This window comes from Salvia splendens, chromosome 9, assembly GCF_004379255.2.
Source record: "Salvia splendens isolate huo1 chromosome 9, SspV2, whole genome shotgun sequence".
Classification (NCBI taxonomy): Eukaryota; Viridiplantae; Streptophyta; class Magnoliopsida; order Lamiales; family Lamiaceae; genus Salvia; species Salvia splendens.
Window position 1 is genome coordinate 13,252,743 of NC_056040.1, and position 20,040 is coordinate 13,272,782.

The 20,040-nt window shown below is 37.2% G+C and overlaps 5 protein-coding genes across 7 annotated transcripts; 4 read left to right on the top strand and 1 right to left on the bottom strand.

The window, feature by feature from the left end:
• Positions 1-5,147: 5,147 nt before the first annotated feature.
• Positions 5,148-9,256, top strand: LOC121749703 (glycine--tRNA ligase, mitochondrial 1-like). The gene is made up of 9 exons (XM_042144296.1): positions 5,148-5,346; positions 5,601-5,983; positions 6,100-6,217; positions 6,804-6,998; positions 7,087-7,311; positions 7,401-7,460; positions 7,749-7,829; positions 7,976-8,381; positions 8,784-9,256. The coding sequence occupies exons 1-9, from the start codon at positions 5,179-5,181 to the stop codon at positions 8,999-9,001; spliced, it is 1,854 nt and encodes a 617-aa protein (XP_042000230.1). The 5' UTR covers positions 5,148-5,178; the 3' UTR covers positions 9,002-9,256.
• A 1,245-nt stretch (positions 9,257-10,501) lies between these two features.
• LOC121747379 (glycine--tRNA ligase, mitochondrial 1-like) lies at positions 10,502-12,077 on the top strand. 3 transcript variants are annotated; one of them, XM_042141413.1, is made up of 3 exons: positions 10,502-10,828; positions 11,232-11,395; positions 11,656-12,077. In XM_042141413.1, the coding sequence occupies exons 1-3, from the start codon at positions 10,705-10,707 to the stop codon at positions 11,662-11,664; spliced, it is 297 nt and encodes a 98-aa protein (XP_041997347.1). In that variant the 5' UTR covers positions 10,502-10,704; the 3' UTR covers positions 11,665-12,077. The 3 variants fall into 3 exon arrangements, 2 of the variants coding, with proteins under 2 accessions (XP_041997347.1, XP_041997346.1); XM_042141412.1 differs by having other exon boundaries at positions 11,825-12,077; XR_006039196.1 differs by having other exon boundaries at positions 11,240-12,077.
• Positions 12,054-12,964, bottom strand: LOC121747380 (phosphatidylinositol transfer protein 3-like). Its single transcript, XM_042141414.1, has 4 exons — positions 12,588-12,964; positions 12,475-12,511; positions 12,272-12,377; positions 12,054-12,191 (listed from the first exon to the last, which is right to left on the bottom strand). The coding sequence occupies exons 1-4, from the start codon at positions 12,895-12,897 to the stop codon at positions 12,054-12,056; spliced, it is 591 nt and encodes a 196-aa protein (XP_041997348.1). The 5' UTR covers positions 12,898-12,964.
• Positions 12,965-14,923: 1,959 nt separating this feature from the next.
• Positions 14,924-16,439, top strand: LOC121747498 (probable beta-1,4-xylosyltransferase IRX10L). Its single transcript, XM_042141544.1, has 3 exons — positions 14,924-15,049; positions 15,150-15,538; positions 15,684-16,439. The coding sequence occupies exons 1-3, from the start codon at positions 14,953-14,955 to the stop codon at positions 16,437-16,439; spliced, it is 1,242 nt and encodes a 413-aa protein (XP_041997478.1). The 5' UTR covers positions 14,924-14,952.
• Positions 16,440-18,138: 1,699 nt separating this feature from the next.
• On the top strand, positions 18,139-18,836 carry LOC121749169. The gene is made up of 2 exons (XM_042143761.1): positions 18,139-18,453; positions 18,534-18,836. The coding sequence occupies exons 1-2, from the start codon at positions 18,139-18,141 to the stop codon at positions 18,834-18,836; spliced, it is 618 nt and encodes a 205-aa protein (XP_041999695.1).
• The last annotated feature ends 1,204 nt before the right edge of the window (positions 18,837-20,040 follow it).

The window sequence follows — 20,040 nt, forward strand, 5'->3', positions numbered from 1 at the left end:
TTTTAGAAATGTGTTATTTAGAGTGAGATATCTAGAAAGGAAAATGATTCACTAAGAATGAGATGAGGGTGAAGAATGCTGAGTTAGAAAAGTTAGACGAATATGAGACACTTTTTATATTAATTTTATAATAGAATGTGAGTGAAATGTGAAACCTTACTATTTATGGTAAAAGTGAAATGTGATTCTTATTATAAAATGGACGGAAATGAAAATGTGACTCTTATTGTTGTATGGGGAGGGTACTCCCCTTGTCCCGCTAAGAATGGAAAATTTTCGGAATATGAGTCTCAATTCGCTGACCTTTCAAAATTTGGAATTAAATTAGTTGATCCTTTAGAATATGTGATTGAGGCATGCCAATTTTTCGGAAGGTTTTTTTTTTCTTTTCTCCTTTATTATCTTCTTATTATTTTCTCCATAAAATACATGAATGACCCAAACTACCCCACATCCGCATTAATATTTGAAAGCTTCAATTCTAATTCTGAAATGCAAGTGAGAAACTCCAATTCTGAAACTTCCGCATAAGAGAAAAAATGGAGATTTGAAAACTAAGTTATTGACTTGTCTTTCTAAAACTCACAATTTTCAAAATATAAACTTCTCAATAGGTTAATTCAAAAATGGAGATTCTCGTCGCTACTTCAACCCCTAATTCAAAATATAAACACATTAGTAAAAGACACCAAAAATGCTAGATGACAAATTCCTCAATTGCTGAAATTATACCATTTCTTCCGTCTATTTCTTGGGGCATCCACAATAGGTTACGGAGTTCTCATAGGCTAGCAATAGGCTGGTCAAAAATTCCTCCTGCCACATCATCAAGAACTTTCCACAATCCAACAATAGGCTAGCCGACGCCCTAGTAAAGCAAATTAATTCACAAATGCGGAATTAAAATTGGACACGAATACACATAAAGTGCAAACATAATTTCATAAAATATAAAAAAAATAAAAATAGTACAAATTAAAAAAAAGGTCTAGTGCAATAAAAAAAAAACGGTGGCTTGCAGATGAGCGATCGGCTAACCACTGAAGTTTGCGGACAACCAATCGTCATCCCCCTTCTCACCCGTCATGCTCGCCTGACACAATAGCGGACGTCCTCGACGGACTTCCTGCTAGCCGATCGCTCGTCCTAGCGAACGTCCGCTATTGTGGATGCTCTCATAACGTTTTTGCTATAAAAACTTTTAAGCTTTTTTAAGTATGGGATTCTTAATTGTGTTTGACATTTGTTGCATATGATGTGAGATGTCATTTCAGTTTATTGTGTTCTTAGGCATGTTCTTTGTATATACTAAATTATGCAATTGGGAGGGGATTCTCTATGACAGCTTGTTGAAGCTCTAAAAGGGAGTGGAAGTTTTAATTGGTTGTCAGATATGCGATCAATGTTTAATTAGGGTTTCAAATTTTATGTAGGGTAGTTTGGGTCATTCATATATACCGCGGAGAAAATAATAACAAAAAGATAAAAAGGTAAAAAAACTCTTATTTTGAAAAATTCGCATGCGATCTATATTATGAAAAATTAGCGAATTTAATCTCAAATTTTGAAAAGCTCAGCGAATTAAGACTCATATTTCGAAATTTCTCCTATGAATGAGACATTACTCATGAATTTAGAAATTGATACTCTATTTTGAGAGTTAGGTGAATATAAAATTTAAAAAAAGCAAATATATTACTCCATATTTTAGTAAAGAAAATTTAAAATTTTTAATTGAGATTTATAATGAGACGGAGAATGTATTTTACTTTTTGATTCTCGAAAACTTATTCTACCATATGCTACAAAAACATAGATGAGGTATGATGAGCTGAGCTATACTCCTCATTTTGACTTTCTTTTTTTTCCACAGTGATTTAGCATTTAGTATTTTAGTTATTAGCTGAATAATCAATGTGATATTTAAAGTCAATAAATTTGACTTTATCAACAATTGAACATTACGTAAATAGGAGCAAAAGAGATCACACGTCCAAATCTCACAACTGGAAAATATCCCCTAACCCTACTCGATAGAATTTCTGATTGAGATAATTTTTTATAGATTCCAATAAATTTGGAGCTATTTATTTCTAGCCCCTCCCCAACTCAATTGCTACATATTCGCTCCCCCAACTTTAGCCTTGCCTATATCTTTATATAACAGTTGAATTTTAATTGGAACTCTTAGACCCTTCTGTAGAATGGAATGACATTCCTACCTCCATTACATTCCTTTACTTGGTAAATATTTTTGTTAGGAATTACCATACCATTTGAAATGACCATTCCATTCCACATGGGAATACACATTCCATCCATTTAGCTAAGGAATGGTCATTCCATTCCATTCCATTTCATATTCATTTCTTCTTATTTTAAATTTTAACAAAATTATATAAATATTATTTTATATTATATTTAAATTTAATATCATCACAATTTTATAATAAAATTAAAATTTTAAAATTTTTAATAATTGAAAAATCCACACACACACTTCACACACTACACACATTCACATATTTCACACATTTCACACACTACACACAATTCACACAATTCACACACTTCACACACTACGCACATTTCACACACTACACACATTTCACACACTACACACATTTCATGTTGGTTTTCTTCTATTACTGTGATACAAAGATACACTAACCGGAGGTAATACAACCCAATGAAGATTGGAGAAATTAAACATAAATAAATTGAAACGTAAAAACAAATCATAAACTATAAGCAGTAGATGTAATTTGTAAGACGAGTCGAGGAGTCCTCTTTCCGCAAGACGAGATACGCCCCGGTAATGCTCTCGGATTAGCGTGTCGTCCCCAAAGATAAAACGGCTTCGTCTTGTTCGTTGCATCACCGCAGACGGAACAAGCTCCGACGAACTGGATGATGGCGAGGGCAGAGCTTCGACGGAATACTATGCAGAGAGAGAGCTATGCAAAATGATATGCAATATATTGTGTAGAGAATGAAATGGATGCATGCCTTTTTATAGGCCAAGTCCACTCATTTGAATTAATGGAGTCAGCACCCGTTATGTGTGTCATGATGGCTTGATTGTAACCGTCGGGGGTTACAAGCCATTACGGACGTTACAAACATCAACAATGGAGCATGAACCTGGACGGATGTATCTAGACACCTCTCACGTAGTTGTTCATTCCAGAAATGTATTTGGACGACTCGATCAATGTGCACGCATTCTGCGAAGCTCTATCCGTGTGCTAATTTACTACATTGTTTTGTCTACGTGTCCAAAATAGATAAATTAATTAATTAATTAATTTCATATCTCCATATATCGTGACATATTTTAATATATTATTTCTCACTCACCGAGAATCGGTTTAGAGAAAGTGAATATATCACAATCATCTACTCGAAGCGTAGATTGATTATAAATTATTTAATTATTTTTAAAATTAAATAATCTGTCACTTGTACGACCCGGTCAATTGCGTTGACCGGACTACGATTCCAACAATCCCCACATGAGTGGAAATAGCAAAATGCAATATGCATGCAGACACAAGCTCAACCATCAAGAGGTATGTACGCATAAGGATATGTAGTTTTTGGCTTTGAACCATCCATAGTCAACACCATCGGATACACAAGCGGACTAGTAGCACGACGCTTTGAACTATTCCTACACGGCGTGCACCGAGACAATGATGTCAACACTTAAACACCTCAACATCATCCGTTCTCACGTTTTGTGTCCACTGCGGCCTTGGACAGTACTTTGAATTCGTAAGTGTGTTATATGAAGCTGTCACACTTAACACTTATATCTCCATATATCGTGACATATTTGAATATATTATTTCTCACTCACCGTGAATTGGTTTAGAGAAAGTGAATATACCACAATCATCTACTCGGAGCGTAGATCTATTATAAATTATTTAATTATTTTTAAAATTAAATAATCCGTCACTTGTACGACCCTGTCAATTGCGTTGACCGGACTACGATTCGAACATTTCACACAGTACACACATTTCACACACTACACGCACTTCACACAGTACACACACTACACACACTACTCACACTTCACACACTACACACACTACACGCACTTCACATGTGTGTAGTGTGTGAAATATGTGTAGTGTATGAATTGTGTGAAATATGTGTAGTGTGTGAAGTGTGTGAAATATGTGAAGTGTGTGAATTATGTGAAGTGTGTGAAATGTGTGTAGCGTGTGAAATATGTGAAATATGTGAAATGTGTGTAGTGTGTGAAGTGTGTGTGTGTGTGATATAATTATTCATATTCCAATTCCAAGCCATCTATTCCATGGTATCGAACGCAACCTTAAATATTTTTTTTGGTAGAATCAACATATTAATTATTCATATATCATTTCATTTCATTCCATTTCTATATTAATTTGTAGTTATCAAACATAGGAATGAAATCAATCAAGGAATAACAATTCCATTCTTTTTGCATTCCTTGTGCTTACCAAGCACAAGAATCGAATGAAATCCCCATTCAATTCCCACCTTCATTCCATTCCTATCTCCATTTCATTCCCTCCTTATTCCATTCCAAGCCCCTTAGTTTTATTATACGAGGAACTTGAATTCATTAGAAGAGACCAGCATGGAAAAGAAATTAAAAAGGTTCTATGGTAGTAGGAGTATTAAATTAGAGAAATCAACAAAGCAAAATGAGTAGCATCTTGTGATTTCTCTATTGACAAATAGGAGATTTAGACTCAAAGTTTATAACACAAAACAAAATTCAATTGACATGATTATGAAATAAAAATACTTGAAGTCCAATAAAAATAATTCAAAAATTGAGTTTATAAAATCATGTTATCGGTGTTGAAGTTACTATGATATTTATGTTTTATAAGAGTAGATTAATTGTTTTAGTTGAGAAAATCACTGCATAATTTTTGTCAAAAAAGCGTATGATAGAAATTCTGAGTGAAGAAAAAATCCAATCAGTAAATTAAGAGTAGAAAGAAGTCGAGGTAAGTTAAGGACTAAAGTAGTAATTTGTAAAACTATAGGGGCTAAATCGCAATTTGACGATACTCGCGACACTCCGGGTGAAGGAGTATATATTTCTGAAATTGGGGGTTCTTCTTGCCTTCAAAGTTCAACCCAAAACCTCCTTCACTCACTCAGAAAATGGACGCTGCGCAGCGGGAGGCATTCCGGCACCTCGTTCTCAACGCGCTCGAACGCCGCCTCTTCTTCATCCCTTCCTTCAAGATCTACCGCGGCGTCGCCGGACTTTACGATTATGGTCCACCTGGTTGCGCCGTCAAGGCCAACGTCCTTGCCTTCTGGCGTCAGGTCCGCGGATTTTCCTTCTCTTATTGCTAGGTTTCCTAGGCCACCGAATTCGGATTTGGAATCTCTTTTTTTTTATAGTTGCTCGAATTGTTTCCTTTTGATTTAGTTATTGGCATGCTTTTATTGTTTCTGTTTTATATGTATAGTAGTATTATATTACTGTGTTATTTATTTCCAATTAGTATTTTATAACTACACTATGCTTCCTTGCCTGCCCTTGATTTTACTTGATTGAACTTGTTTTGATGTTTCAGCACTTTGTTCTGGAAGAGAACATGTTGGAAGTTGATTGCCCGTGTGTTACCCCGGAGGTTGTGCTGAAGGCGTCTGGCCATGTTGACAAGTTCACTGACCTTATGGTCAAAGATGAAAAGACTGGAGCTTGTTACCGGGCAGATCATTTGCTCAAGGATTATTGCAAAGAAAAGCTTGAGAAAGATCCGAAGCTGAGCGAAGAGAAGGCAGCTGAACTGAAGCATGTACTTGCCATGCTGGATGACCTCTCTTCTGAAGAACTTGGTGCAAAGATCAAAGAATATGGTATCACTGCTCCAGATACAAAAAACAGTCTCTCGGACCCCTATCCTTTTAACCTAATGTTTCAGACATCAATTGGGCCATCTGGGGCAAGCACTGGGTGAGAATCCAATATATTTACCTTTTCAAGTATAAAAGTTGTTTAGGTAGTGGAAACAAGATCTCCTGGTTGTTTCCTTTTTTACATCAGTGTTTTTAATGCTCAAGTTGATACAGATACATGCGTCCTGAAACAGCTCAAGGTATTTTTGTGAACTTTAAGGACTTATATTACTACAATGGCAACAAGCTTCCTTTTGCAGCGGCTCAAATTGGTCAAGCTTTTAGGAATGAGGTTTGTACATTTTCTAAATTATTTCAGACAGGCTCTGTAACTTCACGTAAAATGATAAACATGGTATGAGGTCATTGTATATGTATCTGGTAATTGAAGAGTGCAGCCACTGCAGCACATCTCAGAGAGATGTCTGTTAATATGTAATATGTCCCACCTAATCCGACACTTTATACATAGTTTAATGTTGTCTAGCAGTAGCACATATTTGTCTAGTTGGCTGGGTCTGTGTGGCAGGCTGGCAGCATGCTTACCTCCTTTTGGGATTATTGAGTACAAGTTCTTGAATCATTCTAACAATGGATCTACTTTTAAAACAACATCCACTTAAACTGATGCTTAGATATTTTAAGAAACGTCCAGCAGGAAGGACAGAACAGATTATAAGAAGCTTTGGGCTTTTTTGCTCTGTCAAATTTTGTTTTATTGGAGCTCTATTGAGCATGCACATTTTGAAAATCCTAATTACTTATTTTTTTTTATTTTAACCTCTATTTGTGCCAGCATAACTGCAGACACATTAGATCTTTTGTATCTGTGTCACTCACAGCGACATTAATGCTTGACATTTACTCATGGTCTGTAGATTTCTCCACGACAAGGTCTCTTAAGGGTTCGCGAATTTACGCTGGCTGAGATTGAGCACTTCGTGGATCCTGATGACAAGTCGCACCCTAAATTTGCTGAAGTATCCAAGTTGGAATTTTTAATGTTCCCAAGAGAAGACCAGGTGTCTGGACGGCAAGCTAGGAGAATAGTAATTGGTGAAGCAGTTTCTCAGGTCCATGCCACTCATTTTGCTTTTAATTCTCTACTGTGGCGTATAATTTTCTCTTTGCTAACATCAACTTATCATCCTGTATGCTCAGGGTATTGTCAATAATGAAACTCTTGGCTATTTTATTGGAAGAGTGTACTTGTTCCTCACTTTACTTGGAATCGATAAAGACCGCCTACGGTTCCGCCAACATCTGGCAAATGAGATGGCACATTATGCTGCCGATTGTTGGGATGCTGAAATTGAATGCTCATATGGATGGATTGAGTGCGTTGGTATTGCTGATAGATCAGCGTATGATTTACATGCTCACACGGTACGAGTTCATCAAGTTTGCTCATCTACATTGGATTTTTTTAATTTTAAATCCTGTGATATATAAGTGCTCAACCTATGTTTTTGCAGGATAAAAGCAGTGTAGAACTAGTGGCACATGAGAAGTATGCTGAACCTAAAGAAGTGGAGGTCTCTACTCCGTCTTTCCTTAGCTCCTTCCCTAGTTTGTTACATCACTCTGAGCATACCCCATATTACTGAAATCAGGATTCTAGTATGTTGATATAGCATGTAATATATATAAATGCTCTTTTAGAGTCTGAGAGAGATTTATTCTTACACTTTCTGTTACACTCCTAACATGATATCTTGACATTGCCGACCTTTCTCCTTAGTCTCGCCTCTTTGACTGTCTGACCATGTCCTTTATAGTGGTTTTTTCATCCTACTTTCTGACGTCTTTACTTTATTCTGCAGAAACTTGTCATAACACCTATCAAGAAGGACCTGGGTCTTGCTTTCAAGGGAAACCAAAAGATGGTGGTTGAAGCATTACTGGTACGTCCTAAGTAGTTCATTCTTTTTGTTGTCATGCTTTACATTCCCTTTTGAAGTTACTACTAGAAGTCCATATGGTGTAATACTATATTACTCTTGTTTATGAGATTTTGTAAAGATTTTCTCATTTTGCTACTTCTGATTAGTCTATGGAAGAAAAGGAGGCTATGGAGTTGAAAGCAACTTTGGAAGAAAAATTAGAGGCTGAGTTCCGTGTTTGTACTCTTGACAAAGTTGTGACTATAAAGAAAAACATGGTGTCTATCTCCAAAGAAATTAAAAAAGAACACCAGAGGACTTTCACACCGTCTGTGATTGAACCTTCTTTTGGCATTGGGAGGATCATATACTGTCTCTATGAGCACTCTTTTTACACGAGAGCTAGTAAAGATGGGGATGAACTGTTGAATGTCTTCCGTTTCCCTCCATTGGTAGCTCCAATCAAATGTACTGTATTTCCCCTTGTCCAAAACCAACAATACGAGGAAGTTGCCAAAAGCATTGCCAGGTCATTGACTGCCGTTGGGATTTCTTACAAGATTGATATAACAGGTAGCACCTTGGCATATGACATTTACCATAAATCTGTTTATAAGTTAATGATATACCAATCTGTGTGTATGCCCTTTCTCTCTCGTTTTTCATTTCCCTGATTCTTTTCCATCTGTTTCAGCAAATACTTTTGGTAAACCTATAGGTGTAGAACAATTTAGTTTGATGATTTGGCTTACTCTGTGAGTTACTCCCATTATGATCTCAGGCTTCTGGTCTGTACTTGATAGGTACCTTGGGCTTATGTTGGTTCTATCAGTTTGAACCGAATGCTGTTCAAGCTAGCTCAGTTCCCTAGTCCTTTATTAACTTAATTGGTTTTGCGATCTAAAAATTATACACATCTTGGGAGCTTAATCTGACATGTAGTTTCCAGCTATTCATGTAAGCTTTACTGTGCAGGTACCTCGATTGGAAAGAGATATGCAAGGACTGATGAACTCGGAGTTCCTTTTGCCATCACAGTTGATTCTACAACCTCAGTGACAGTGCGTGAAAGAGATAGCAAGCAGCAAATTCGTGTGGATGTGGATAAGGTGGCATCTCTGATGAAAGAGGTAACTGATGGTGTGAGCACATGGCCGGATGTATTGTGGAAATACCCAACTCATTCATCCTGAGCCGAGCCTCAGTTGGCTCACAATACAATACGGAGTTGGTAAAATCATCTTCTCTAAAATTTGAATTTATTTACATCTAGGCTGACTTGTCGTTAAGAATAACTTCTTGATTTCTTGTCAATTTTGTTTTATATACTCATATCCAGATGTTGTACGACCATGTTATGTGTTATTCAACCTGTACTCTTCAAGACATTGTTGCTGGCTTGGCTTGTTTGCTGCAAAGATTTGTACGATCAAAATTTGTTTTTGTTAGTGTTTTTTAGTTGGCATCTCATGAATTAGATGGTTTCCGATTGCATAAAAAGTTTCTGAAGGGTGCTTGAAATAATAGCCTCCGTCCACAATGAGTATATAATAATTTCCTAATCTCACACTATTTTGTATTTCAAATTTTACCAACACTTCATATTTGTACAAGAAAATCATTTTTCCCAGTGTGATGGATCCTTTTATCAACTAAAAACACATTTATCAATTATTTAGTGTTTATATAAATTTTTAGTTTTTAGAATCAGAATGTTTCATGGTTAAAAACATAAAATAATGATTTCGGGTAGACGTTAGATAAAATTTGTTGGAAAAGTTGGAGATCTTTTAATTGCAAAAAATGTTAATGTAATTGTGTCATTTTAGAAGTCATGTAAATTGGGTAAATATAGTGTTACTTTGGTAATAAGCTCTTTTCAAAACATATAACAATCTCACATTCAGGCTTCAATTGGCAGTCAATTATAATCAATATTGAATTACAAATTTAAACAATATATACATATGCTAATTTGATAGAGGTAAATAAATTGATATGGTGCGATCTGACAGACAATGCATATTTTTCTAAGCCACTTCTGATAGCTCTATGTTATCCATTCATGTCTGGTAACAACATAAGTTGGTACTCAATTAGTAAATTAAGGATACTTGTTCAAAACAAAAATGCATCTTAGTACAAAAATGCAGTCTAAATTGTGGCTCTAAGATTAGACGATCTGATGGTCAACAATTAGTCAAAAACACAAAAGGTCATTATTAATCAATTTTATGTCATTTTATAAAATCCGAGTTTGATGTTATTTTTAGGTCATCTTTATTAAAATGATCTAAAAATAAACTAACAATAACTTAAATATGCTCTCAGTATTGTATTACTCCATATTTAGTTTTCCATAGATCACAACCACCTAGTAGTAATAAAACAAAGAACGATTGCAAATACATCTGGTATTCAATTTATGTCTTTGATTTGTGAAGATGAAGACGCTTTGATAATATGGAGACTGATATTCATAGACTATGTACTTCTTCTCCCTCTTTTCTACAAGTATGGAAGCAACAAAAATCAAGACAGATTTATCTATTGTGTTATTTTACAATATAAGGTACCAAAAAAAAAATAAAATAGAAACCACTTTATTAGTCGATTTTCATTTGCTTCTACATTATTTTCAATTTTTGTAGGGAAAAGTTAATTGTATTTGTAATTTTGCACATGCGGAAATATAAATATTAACTGCCGAAAACCGGACTAGTCCTACTTTATATCTCCTTTGGGCCCAAAACAAATTTTCTCCTTGCCAAAAATAAAATTCCCCTAAAATAAAAGTGAAAATATATATGGAACAATATAATTCAACGATATAGCAGAAAAAAATCAGCTTCGACCACTGCAATGCTAGTGCAAAGTGTTGTGAAAATCGTCGTTAATGGAAGTCTTGAAGAGGAGAGCATTTTCTCTGTGGCCGCCATCTCGTCGGAGTGGTGCTGTTTTTTTCACCTACAATGCTTATTCAACCGTGTTTTCAACACAAACCCCCTGTTCTAGAACAGGTTATTTGCTTCCCATTTTACTCAATTTGTAAATTTTTGTGGGGTTTAAGGTTATTGTACCTCTGGGAGATTTTTAGCCATTTTCTTGCTTATGTACACTTTCTAGTGGAGTATGGGAAAAGGAGAGTGTTTTGCTAATCAAGACTCAATTTTTATAGCTTGTCAAATGCAAAATTGGATGTTGATTTATCATGAATTACATGATTAATTAGTCATCCTCTGCGACTTCAGTTGTTATATTTTGAGGTTGATATGTCTGTCTTAGTTTGGTTAGAATTTGAATAATGATTGCATAACTCCGTTTAATCCTATTCTTGTGAAGAACTATCTTTCTTGATGGAAACTGGTGGATTCAGATCTTATTCTTATTATTGTATGCTGAAAATCTGAAATGCCGTGCAAGAATCCCAGAACCGAGAGGCATTCAGGCAAGCTGTTGTTAACACACTAGAGCGCCGTTTGTTTTATATCCCTTCCTACAAAATCTACGGTGGTGTTGCTGGACTTTACGATTATGGCCCACCTGGTTGTGCTGTCAAGGCCAACATCCTTGCCTTTTGGCGCCAGGTCAGCTCACTTCCCATTTTTCCATATACTTTGGTTTGTGTCATAGTCGAAGGATAGGAAGTTTGATATGGTTTGATTTGATGGTTTAAGATTGTTTCAGTTTTCCTTCCATGACCACGTGATTGTCATTTTATGTTGGTTTAGTATGGACTATGGAGATGTTACAACCAATTCCTTTGCAATGTTGATTTGGATTTCACTTCAGTTGAGATAAATAATTTTCTACAGTAGTTATTTTATTGACTAAAAGATGTTAACAGTGTATATGATGACTGCAAGGACCGGCGGTTAAAAATCGAGATATAATTAGATCCTTAAACTTTTTGTATGTTTGTTAGATTACTGGTTGCATTTGTATATTAAGATTTTCTATTTCCATGCTTTATGTCGAAAAGTTCACTGACCTTAAGGTCAAGGATGAAAAGACAGGAGCCTGTCACCGAGCAGATCATTTGCTCTGCAAAGACAAGCTAGAGAAAGACCATGAACTTAGCGCAGAGAAGGCAGCTGAACTCAGACACATTCTCGCTGTTTTGGATGATTTCTCTGCAGAGGAGCTATGTCCGAAGATTAAGGAGTACAGCATTACTGCTCCAGATACTAAGAACTCTCTCTCTCAGATATATTTCTTCAAAAATGAAGCATATTATAATTCCAATCAAAGCTTATGTGAAGTCGAAAATGACCTTTTTCTGGTATTTTTGTCAACAAATGGGTACACAAGCTTCCACGCTGTCATGAATACGTACGATACGTGAACAAAGAATAGTTTCTTGAGTCTTTCCGGGTAATAATCCTATCACACACCGATCAAAACAGTTAGTAGGGATGTCAATGTAACTCGAACTTATCATGGCGATGGTGGTTTTCTCGCACCTGTAAAATGGAGAGAACTGCAATATACCCTCGAACAACGCTGTTGAAGTAGCCAAATCCTTCAAGATCCACAATTATTGTGAACTTCTCCTCTCCATAAGGAATTCTTGCATCAAGAAAATCCAAACTAAATCAGTACATAGAAAATGCTATAGAAATTTCCAAATGTCACAAAAAATGTAGCAGGACTAGATTCCTTTTACCTCGAGCATATCTTATCCAAACCAAACACTGCATAACCTGAAAAAACAATTAAAACATACTAATTCATAAAATGTTGCAAAAACCAGAATATATATGTAAGTATAGTACTAACGTTTGAGTTCTTCATAGGTTCCTTTGCTGGGAAAATGCTTAGCACCGAAAACGAGTGCAACGGGACAGCCTCTCTTATCCGTGCCTTGCATAAACACCTTGTTGTGTGCTATGTGATTGGGAGCCTCAGATGCCGAAATCGAGCCCCTTGGGACGAATTTTCGCCTCCATGCCATGTACTTGATCAGCATCACGGAAGCCTTCTCGATGTCAAGATCACGAGCACGAAGAAATTTTCTCAGTGTCGCTTCATCTACTTCCTGCATAATTCCACTTTTCATTATCTCATGCTGTGTGTGTGTTTGGAGCATGCTGTACTACATACCTTGCAAGCTGGATCATGCTTTGCAGCTAACTCTCTCAATTGATGAACCTTCTTCTTTTCCTCGTCACCATTGCTTTGCATCTCTTCATTTTTCTCCTCTATACAATTGGGAGAGTAAAATGTTTCCACTAGGCATCACATTTCGTTAACTCATTCTACTTATATCTCATCATAACATTAGTAAAAATGAGTCTTACATTTCGCTAATTTTTTAATTCATATGTTTTCACATTTCTTAAAGCACGAGCCATAAAACAAAAGACGCCTTGGAGACGAAAAGAGTTAAACTAAAATTAATTAATTTATTATTTTATAAATAAAAAACTAAATATGAATTATTAGCCAGTGAAGATACAGAAGTTCAATTAATGTTTTATAAGAATATTTAAATTTTATAATATTTCATAAAAGTATGTTAAGGTGCTAGAGATATCAATTTAGCTTGAAATCCATGATAAAATGTATGGAAAAATTAGGATCATAACCAAAATTTACAACATAAAATAAATTAACTAACTCGTAGTATTAGATTTATTCCAAATCGAATGGACTCATTTGATTAGCTTTTGTGAATATAACACAGTTTAAAATTTAAATCCAGATTATGTGGGGATTCAAAGTAAGCAGAAGGGTAAAGACAACAGATTCGTGACCTTGAGCTTGATCTTAATATATATATATATATATATATATATAGATATATATATATATATAGATATATATATATATATATATATATATATATATATATATATATATATATATATATATATATATATATATATGGCCATAAAGGTAGGAAACTTTCCATTTCTTTATAAAAGTTTAGATAATTTTCTATTTTAGTTCATGAAGAAGTTTCATTTGGCAGGTGAAGCCACGACGACAAATTATTGAATCATGCTGCTCAGGGAATTATGTAAATTGACAACTTCAAAACTTAGAAGAGATGGTCATCGAGAAACTAATACTTCCTCAATTCCGCTAATGTCGGTGCATTTCATATGAGCATACAGATTAAGGAATAAAATAAATGAATAATATTTTAAAAACTAAGTTTGATCAAATTCTGATTTGTCCCATGAATTTCAAAATTGGAATATTAAATTACGAAATTTCAATTTTTCTCAATTGTCCAATCCATGTACAAATTGACATCTTTTTGTGATATTAAAAGCGACAATATTTCGATAAAATAAGAAGAGAAAATATAGGTATATAAAAGAAAAAAAACTTATTTTAATAATCACATCGTTTTTAATATCGTTAAAAGGCGATATTTGGTGCATGGATGAGACAATTAGGAAAATTGAAACTTTTGATTTAATGTTCCAATTTCAAAGTTCACGAGACAAACCATAATTTGACCAAATTAGTGATTTAAATGACTCTTGACCCAAAATAAATGGTGTTCACTACTACCTTGCAAGATTATATAATAATTAGACATAGTAACTGAACGACACTTAAATGTTGCCACAATAACCCTAAAAACGGCTAATATTAAGTTCAAGTTTGTGAGACACCAACTGCAAACTTATTTTTTGTTAAATCATCGATCAAACTATTGAATGGAACTTAATGTCTATGAGACATGCAATCCACAAAACTTTTCCATTAAAAGAGTTGGTAAAAATTAGCTTAATTATCCTCATATGATGATTTGTACTTGGTACTCTTTTTATTTCTTGATATAGACATTTTATTTTTACAGATGCAAAAATTTATAGTTATAAATGTACTGCAAGTAACTTCTTAATTCGTGAAAGTTGTGACAAACTTCTTAATTCGTGAAAGTTGTTTCTAAATTGATTACGCTCATCATAGTTATAAATGTTCAACGAAAAAACACATGAATCAAGATTTCAATTTTATTGTAAAGTCAGAAAGAAAAGTGTTTCTTGTAGAGACATCCTAACTATAACAAAAGCTCCCTCCTTTTATCACTCATTAATGGCATTTATAAATTGCTGATTAAATCCCTACTTTCCGTTTCTTGGTGCAGAAAAGGTATCACATTTCAGCTGTTGTTGATTCAGAAATGAGGAATCTGAGATGGGCTTTGATAATGTGTTTCTTTCTTGGATCTTCTTTGAGGGCTGAAACTTTCAAGCTCAAGAAAAGCGAGAGAATCTCTGGTAAGAATCTGTTTTCAGCATCACCAAAAGACGTCGTTTTGTATCGTATCCAAATGACAAAGATTGATGTATGACATATTTAAAAATATGCCAATGTCAGGAAGTGCTGGTGATGTGTTGGAAGATGATCCAGTGGGAAGGCTAAAAGTGTTCGTGTACAAACTCCCTAGCAAATACAACAAGAAGATGGTAGAAAAGGAGGAGAGATGCCTCCACCATATGTTTGCAGCTGAGATATACATGCACCGTTTCCTCTTATCCAGCCCCGTCCGCACTCTCAATCCCCAAGAAGCCGATTGGTTCTACGTCCCCGTCTACACCACCTGCGACCTCACCAGAGACGGTCTCCCCTTGCCCTTCAAGTCTCCCCGCGTCATGAGGAGCGCCATCCAACTCATTTCCACCACCTCGCCTTACTGGAACCGGACCCAAGGCGCCGACCACTTCTTCATCGTGCCCCACGACTTCGGTGCCTGCTTCCATTATCAAGTAAGATAATAGTACCTGCAAACAATATATAAGTGCAACATCTGCTTTATTGGTCCCAAATTGGGTATTATTATACTAATATAGAATTTGAGTGTGCATCGCTGAACCCTTATAGTAACTAACTGTCCTGTCCTGATGATTACAGGAGGACATAGCGGTGGAGAGGGGGATTCTTCCGTTGCTAGAGCGTGCCACGTTGGTTCAGACGTTTGGACAACGGAACCACGTGTGCCAAAGGGAGGGCTCGATCACGATCCCACCCTACGCTCCTCCGCAAAAAATGCAAACCCATGTGATCCCTCCCATCACTCCTCGAGCCATCTTCGTCTACTTCCGTGGTTTGTTTTACGACGTTGGGAACGACCCCCAAGGCGGATACTACGCACGAGGGGCGCGAGCTTCGGTGTGGGAGAACTTCAAAAACAACCCTCTGTTCGACATCTCAACAGAGCACACTCCCACCTACTACGAGGACATGCAGCGAGCCATCTTCTGCCTCTGCCCTCTCGGGTGGGCGCCCTGGAGCCCGCGCCTCGTGGAGGCCGTGGTCTTCGGGTGCATCCCTGTCATCATCGCGGACCACATTGTCCTCCCCTTCGCGGACGCCATCCCGTGGGAGGACATCGGAGTCTTCGTCCACGAGAGAGACGTACCTAAGCTCGACACGATCCTCACCTCAATCCCCATTGATGTGATATTGAGGAAACAGCGGCTGCTCGCCAATCCATCCATGAAACAGGCCATGTTGTTCCCGCAGCCTGCTCAGCCGGGAGATGCTTTCCATCAGATCTTGAATGGACTTGCTCGTAAGCTGCCCCACCGTGACGACGCCTTCTTGAAGCCCGGGGAGCCCTTCTTGAACTGGACCGCGGGCCCCGTCGCCGACCTTAAACCGTGGTAGCTAGCCAATGTTTCCAATCCCATATGCGACTAAAAACTATATGCGAATAGGAGTCTCATTTGAGTTCGGTGCTAGTTTTAAAAATATATAGAAAAGTGAGTTAGACAAATATAATTGAATGTGTCCCACTTTTATATACTAATTAATTTTATAATAGAACGTGAGTGGAAAGATATAGTTGAATGTAATACCTAGGGGTGGCAAAATGGGTAGTGGGTAATGGGTAATTCCCATTTCGACCCGTTACCCGCCGGGTATTGGGTACCCGCTACTCGGCGATAACGGGAAATGGGGTGGGATCGGGTAGTGTGTTATAGAGTTTCGCAGGTAGCGGGTATACCCATTAGTCCCGATGATACCCGATATTATTAGCAATATACAATCATTTAATACTTTATAGAATCTAAGAGTTCTTTTTGAAACATTTTTATATTCCAATGAATATGCAGTTGAAAACTCACCAGAACTAACTATAGAGTTCCCCTCACTTTTATTCCTACTCTATTCAAAGCTTACCATCAAAATTAATACAGGAAATTAGAAAAAACATTGTCAGTTATTAGGGTTTTCAATTTTTTTATTTTAGCTAATTAGTAACAAATATTTTATGTACTGAAAATTTATTCTCTTATAAATTTATTTTCGGATTGAGTACGGGGCGGGTATTGGGACAACAAATTTGACTGAAACCGGGTATGGGTACCCGACTTGTCGGGTACGGGTATCAGTGGGTAACCCGTTTCGCCAACTAATACCTATCTACTATTGATTAAGTTATGATTGATAATTGGAATGGAGGGACAATGATATGGAGTACTAGCTATAATAAATGTATTATAGACTACTGCGTATCTTATATTAAAAATTGTGATGATATTCTCTAAATAGATCTATGATTTATAATAAATGTACATATATGAAATGTGAAAGGTATGAAACATAAAATTTGATATTGACTTATTTCAAAAATTACAAAATTTTACTAATATACTTATTCTTCTATACTTAACTTTTTGTTATGCACATTTATTACTATTATACGGACTCCAATTTTCAATTTAGATAGTATATGATCATAAACATGCACATGCACATGTGCATTGATTTATTACCAAATTAATAGATTTGTTAGTAATTTTTCTATACTTAATTGTGTTATGCCCATATATGATTATTATTTATATAATGAAATATGAAACAGTTTGGAAAAAAAATTAATAAAATTAAAGGAGCTTGTGTGGAACACTGGTAATTACTACTAGTACTATTTAAATGGATTGCCCTACATTCAAGTGTCGTATTTTTTAAATCAATGAGTTTCTCATTACCAGTGCTGAGCTTAGGTGTAAAAAATGTGCGCAATCTCCTCTTCATTTTTGGCCTTTTTACATATTTAATTTTTGTTTATCTTCCAAATGACTACCACACATCCAAATTCTTTGTTCCTATGGCAGAGCCCCAGACAAATTTCAACCACGTCATTTTCGGTCTCATAGGGTCCAAGAAGACATTGCATTATAGGAAAGAGTACATAGAGTCATGGTGGAGGCCTAATGTGACACGTGGAGTTTTGTACATGGACGAGGCTCCAACAGGAGACCTTATGCCTTGGTCCGACGCCTTGCCCCCCTTTAGGGTCTCGGACAATCTAACGAAGTTATAGCAAGAGACCAAGGCACGGCTCCCAAAAACTATCCGCATGGTCCACGGGATCATGGAGGTGGTGCGGGAGATGCGCGATGCGAACATTAGGTGGATCGTGATGGGGGACGACGACTCTATTTTTTTCGTGGAGAATATGATCGACGTTCTTAGAGGATTCGATCATCGGAAGTACTACTATATTGGGGGGCAATCAGAATTTATTTTAAGCTATCCTCTTGCAAAAGCTCTTGCAAGTGATATGGAGAATTGTCTAAGACGATATACTCAATTCTTCACATCTGATACTCATACTATGTATTGTATTGCTGATATTGGTGTCAATCTAACTCCTCTCAAAGGATTTCATCAGGCATTATTATTAATATGTTGTACAATATATTTATAGCACTCTAATATCTTATTTATAGCACTTTAATATCCTTTTGGCAGATCGATTTACGCGGCGACCTCTCTGGATTATTATCCTCACATCCAAAATTTCCACTACTCTCACTACATCATATAGACTTGGTAGAACCAATATTCCCGGGCATGGAGCATCAACAGTCGATACGCCACCTCATGGAGGCAGCTACGGCTGACCAATCCTGTATGCTGCAGCAGACCATTTGCTACAATAGGGAGAGCAATTGGTCCGTGTCCATTTCATGGGGCTACTCTGATAGGCTTTGGATCGCCTATCGGACTAAGAGCACTCGTGACTGTGTTGAATCGAAGAAATTGGAACCCTAGTTTGAGTGCTAGAGTTTGTCGAGAACCAAGAATGAGAAAAAGGGTTTGTTCTTATTTCTCAATGCATAAAATCTAATGGAATTCTAGTATTTATAGAATCCTCAACCCTAGACGGTTCGACCTAACCTAGTTCGTCTCGGGAAAGAACCGACAAGAACACCCGAGGATCAAAATAAAAGACTCAAAGATATCTTGCTTGGTGAGCAAGATATCATCAAAATAAATATTCTGACATTAAAATAAGAAAGGAAATAAACGACATTTTATGGAAGGGGACTATTCATCCACGAAACGGGCTGGCTTCTTTGAGGCTCTCTTCGGCCTTCATTGTTTGATCTCTTGCGTTGGGCCTTGACGTTTCTCCTTTGGTCGGATTGTCTCGGCCCTTGTCTCATCCATCTCGTCATGTATCGTTGAGGCCCTATCAACTCCCTCCCCCAAAGGAGCCACCTTGTCCTCGAGGTGCAAGTGTGAATAATCATGCATCAAGCTAACAACGGGCTCCCAAGAGGGTACCGCCTTCGCGTCGGACGACCAATGCACCAACCACTGGTCTTGGGAGAGGCCATGCACCAGCACTGTTCGAGCAGCAGAAGCCCGAACTGGGAACTCCCGAGGGCGTCCATTCAACAAGTTAGATGGGGGCAGCACATGCAGCGAATCCGCCAACTGCTCGACGAATGGTCGAAGTAATGAAACGTGGAATACATCGTGGATCCGACTATCCGCGGGCGACTGAAGACGATACGCAACCTTCCCAATTCTCTCCAAAACCACAAATGGGCCGTAGTAACGGTGCCCCAGTTTGGCCGAGATTGGGCGCCCTACAGAATGCTGTTGGTGCGGCTGAAGTCGTAGCAGCACCCTGTCCCCAACGCTGAACTCGACATCCTTTTTGTGGCGATTGGCGTTGTTCGCCATTGCCAGTTGGGACCGACGAATGCGGTCTTTCAACAACTGAAGCAACTCCTCTCGCTCCTTCAAGATCTCAACAACCGTGGCATTGTGGGATGGCCGGGAGTATGTATCAAACAGATTCGGGGGCTCACGGCCATATAGAGCCCGATACAGAGTCATACCAATGCTCACGTTTACCGAGCAATTCAGTGCGAGCTCCGCCCACGGAAGCAACTGAGACCAGCGGTGTGGGCATTCAAATGTGTAAGCACAAAGGTATTGCTCCAAAGCCCGATTCGTCACCTCC

Bases quoted from the DNA above. Each gene is read 5' to 3' on its own strand.
- LOC121747379 (XM_042141412.1), top strand. From the start codon at position 10,705: ATGGAAGTCTTGAAGAGGAGAGCATTTTCTCTGTGGCCGCCATCTCGT. The intron at 10,829-11,231 runs GTTATTTGCTTC...ATGCCGTGCAAG, and splicing joins AACCCCCTGTTCTAGAACAG to AATCCCAGAACCGAGAGGCA. The intron at 11,396-11,824 runs GTCAGCTCACTT...ATGAAAAGACAG, and splicing joins TCCTTGCCTTTTGGCGCCAG to GAGCCTGTCACCGAGCAGAT.
- LOC121749703 (XM_042144296.1), top strand. From the start codon at position 5,179: ATGGACGCTGCGCAGCGGGAGGCATTCCGGCACCTCGTTCTCAACGCG. The intron at 6,218-6,803 runs GTTTGTACATTT...CATGGTCTGTAG, and splicing joins GTCAAGCTTTTAGGAATGAG to ATTTCTCCACGACAAGGTCT. The intron at 6,999-7,086 runs GTCCATGCCACT...CTGTATGCTCAG, and splicing joins TTGGTGAAGCAGTTTCTCAG to GGTATTGTCAATAATGAAAC.
- LOC121749169 (XM_042143761.1), top strand. From the start codon at position 18,139: ATGGTCCACGGGATCATGGAGGTGGTGCGGGAGATGCGCGATGCGAAC. The intron at 18,454-18,533 runs GCATTATTATTA...TCCTTTTGGCAG, and splicing joins CTCTCAAAGGATTTCATCAG to ATCGATTTACGCGGCGACCT.
- LOC121747498 (XM_042141544.1), top strand. From the start codon at position 14,953: ATGAGGAATCTGAGATGGGCTTTGATAATGTGTTTCTTTCTTGGATCT. The intron at 15,050-15,149 runs GTAAGAATCTGT...TGCCAATGTCAG, and splicing joins GAAAAGCGAGAGAATCTCTG to GAAGTGCTGGTGATGTGTTG. The intron at 15,539-15,683 runs GTAAGATAATAG...TGATGATTACAG, and splicing joins GTGCCTGCTTCCATTATCAA to GAGGACATAGCGGTGGAGAG.
- LOC121747380 (XM_042141414.1), bottom strand. From the start codon at position 12,897: ATGCTCCAAACACACACACAGCATGAGATAATGAAAAGTGGAATTATG. The intron at 12,378-12,474 runs GTAAAAGGAATC...TCTTGATGCAAG, and splicing joins TTGGATAAGATATGCTCGAG to AATTCCTTATGGAGAGGAGA. The intron at 12,192-12,271 runs GTGCGAGAAAAC...GGTGTGTGATAG, and splicing joins CAGTTCTCTCCATTTTACAG to GATTATTACCCGGAAAGACT.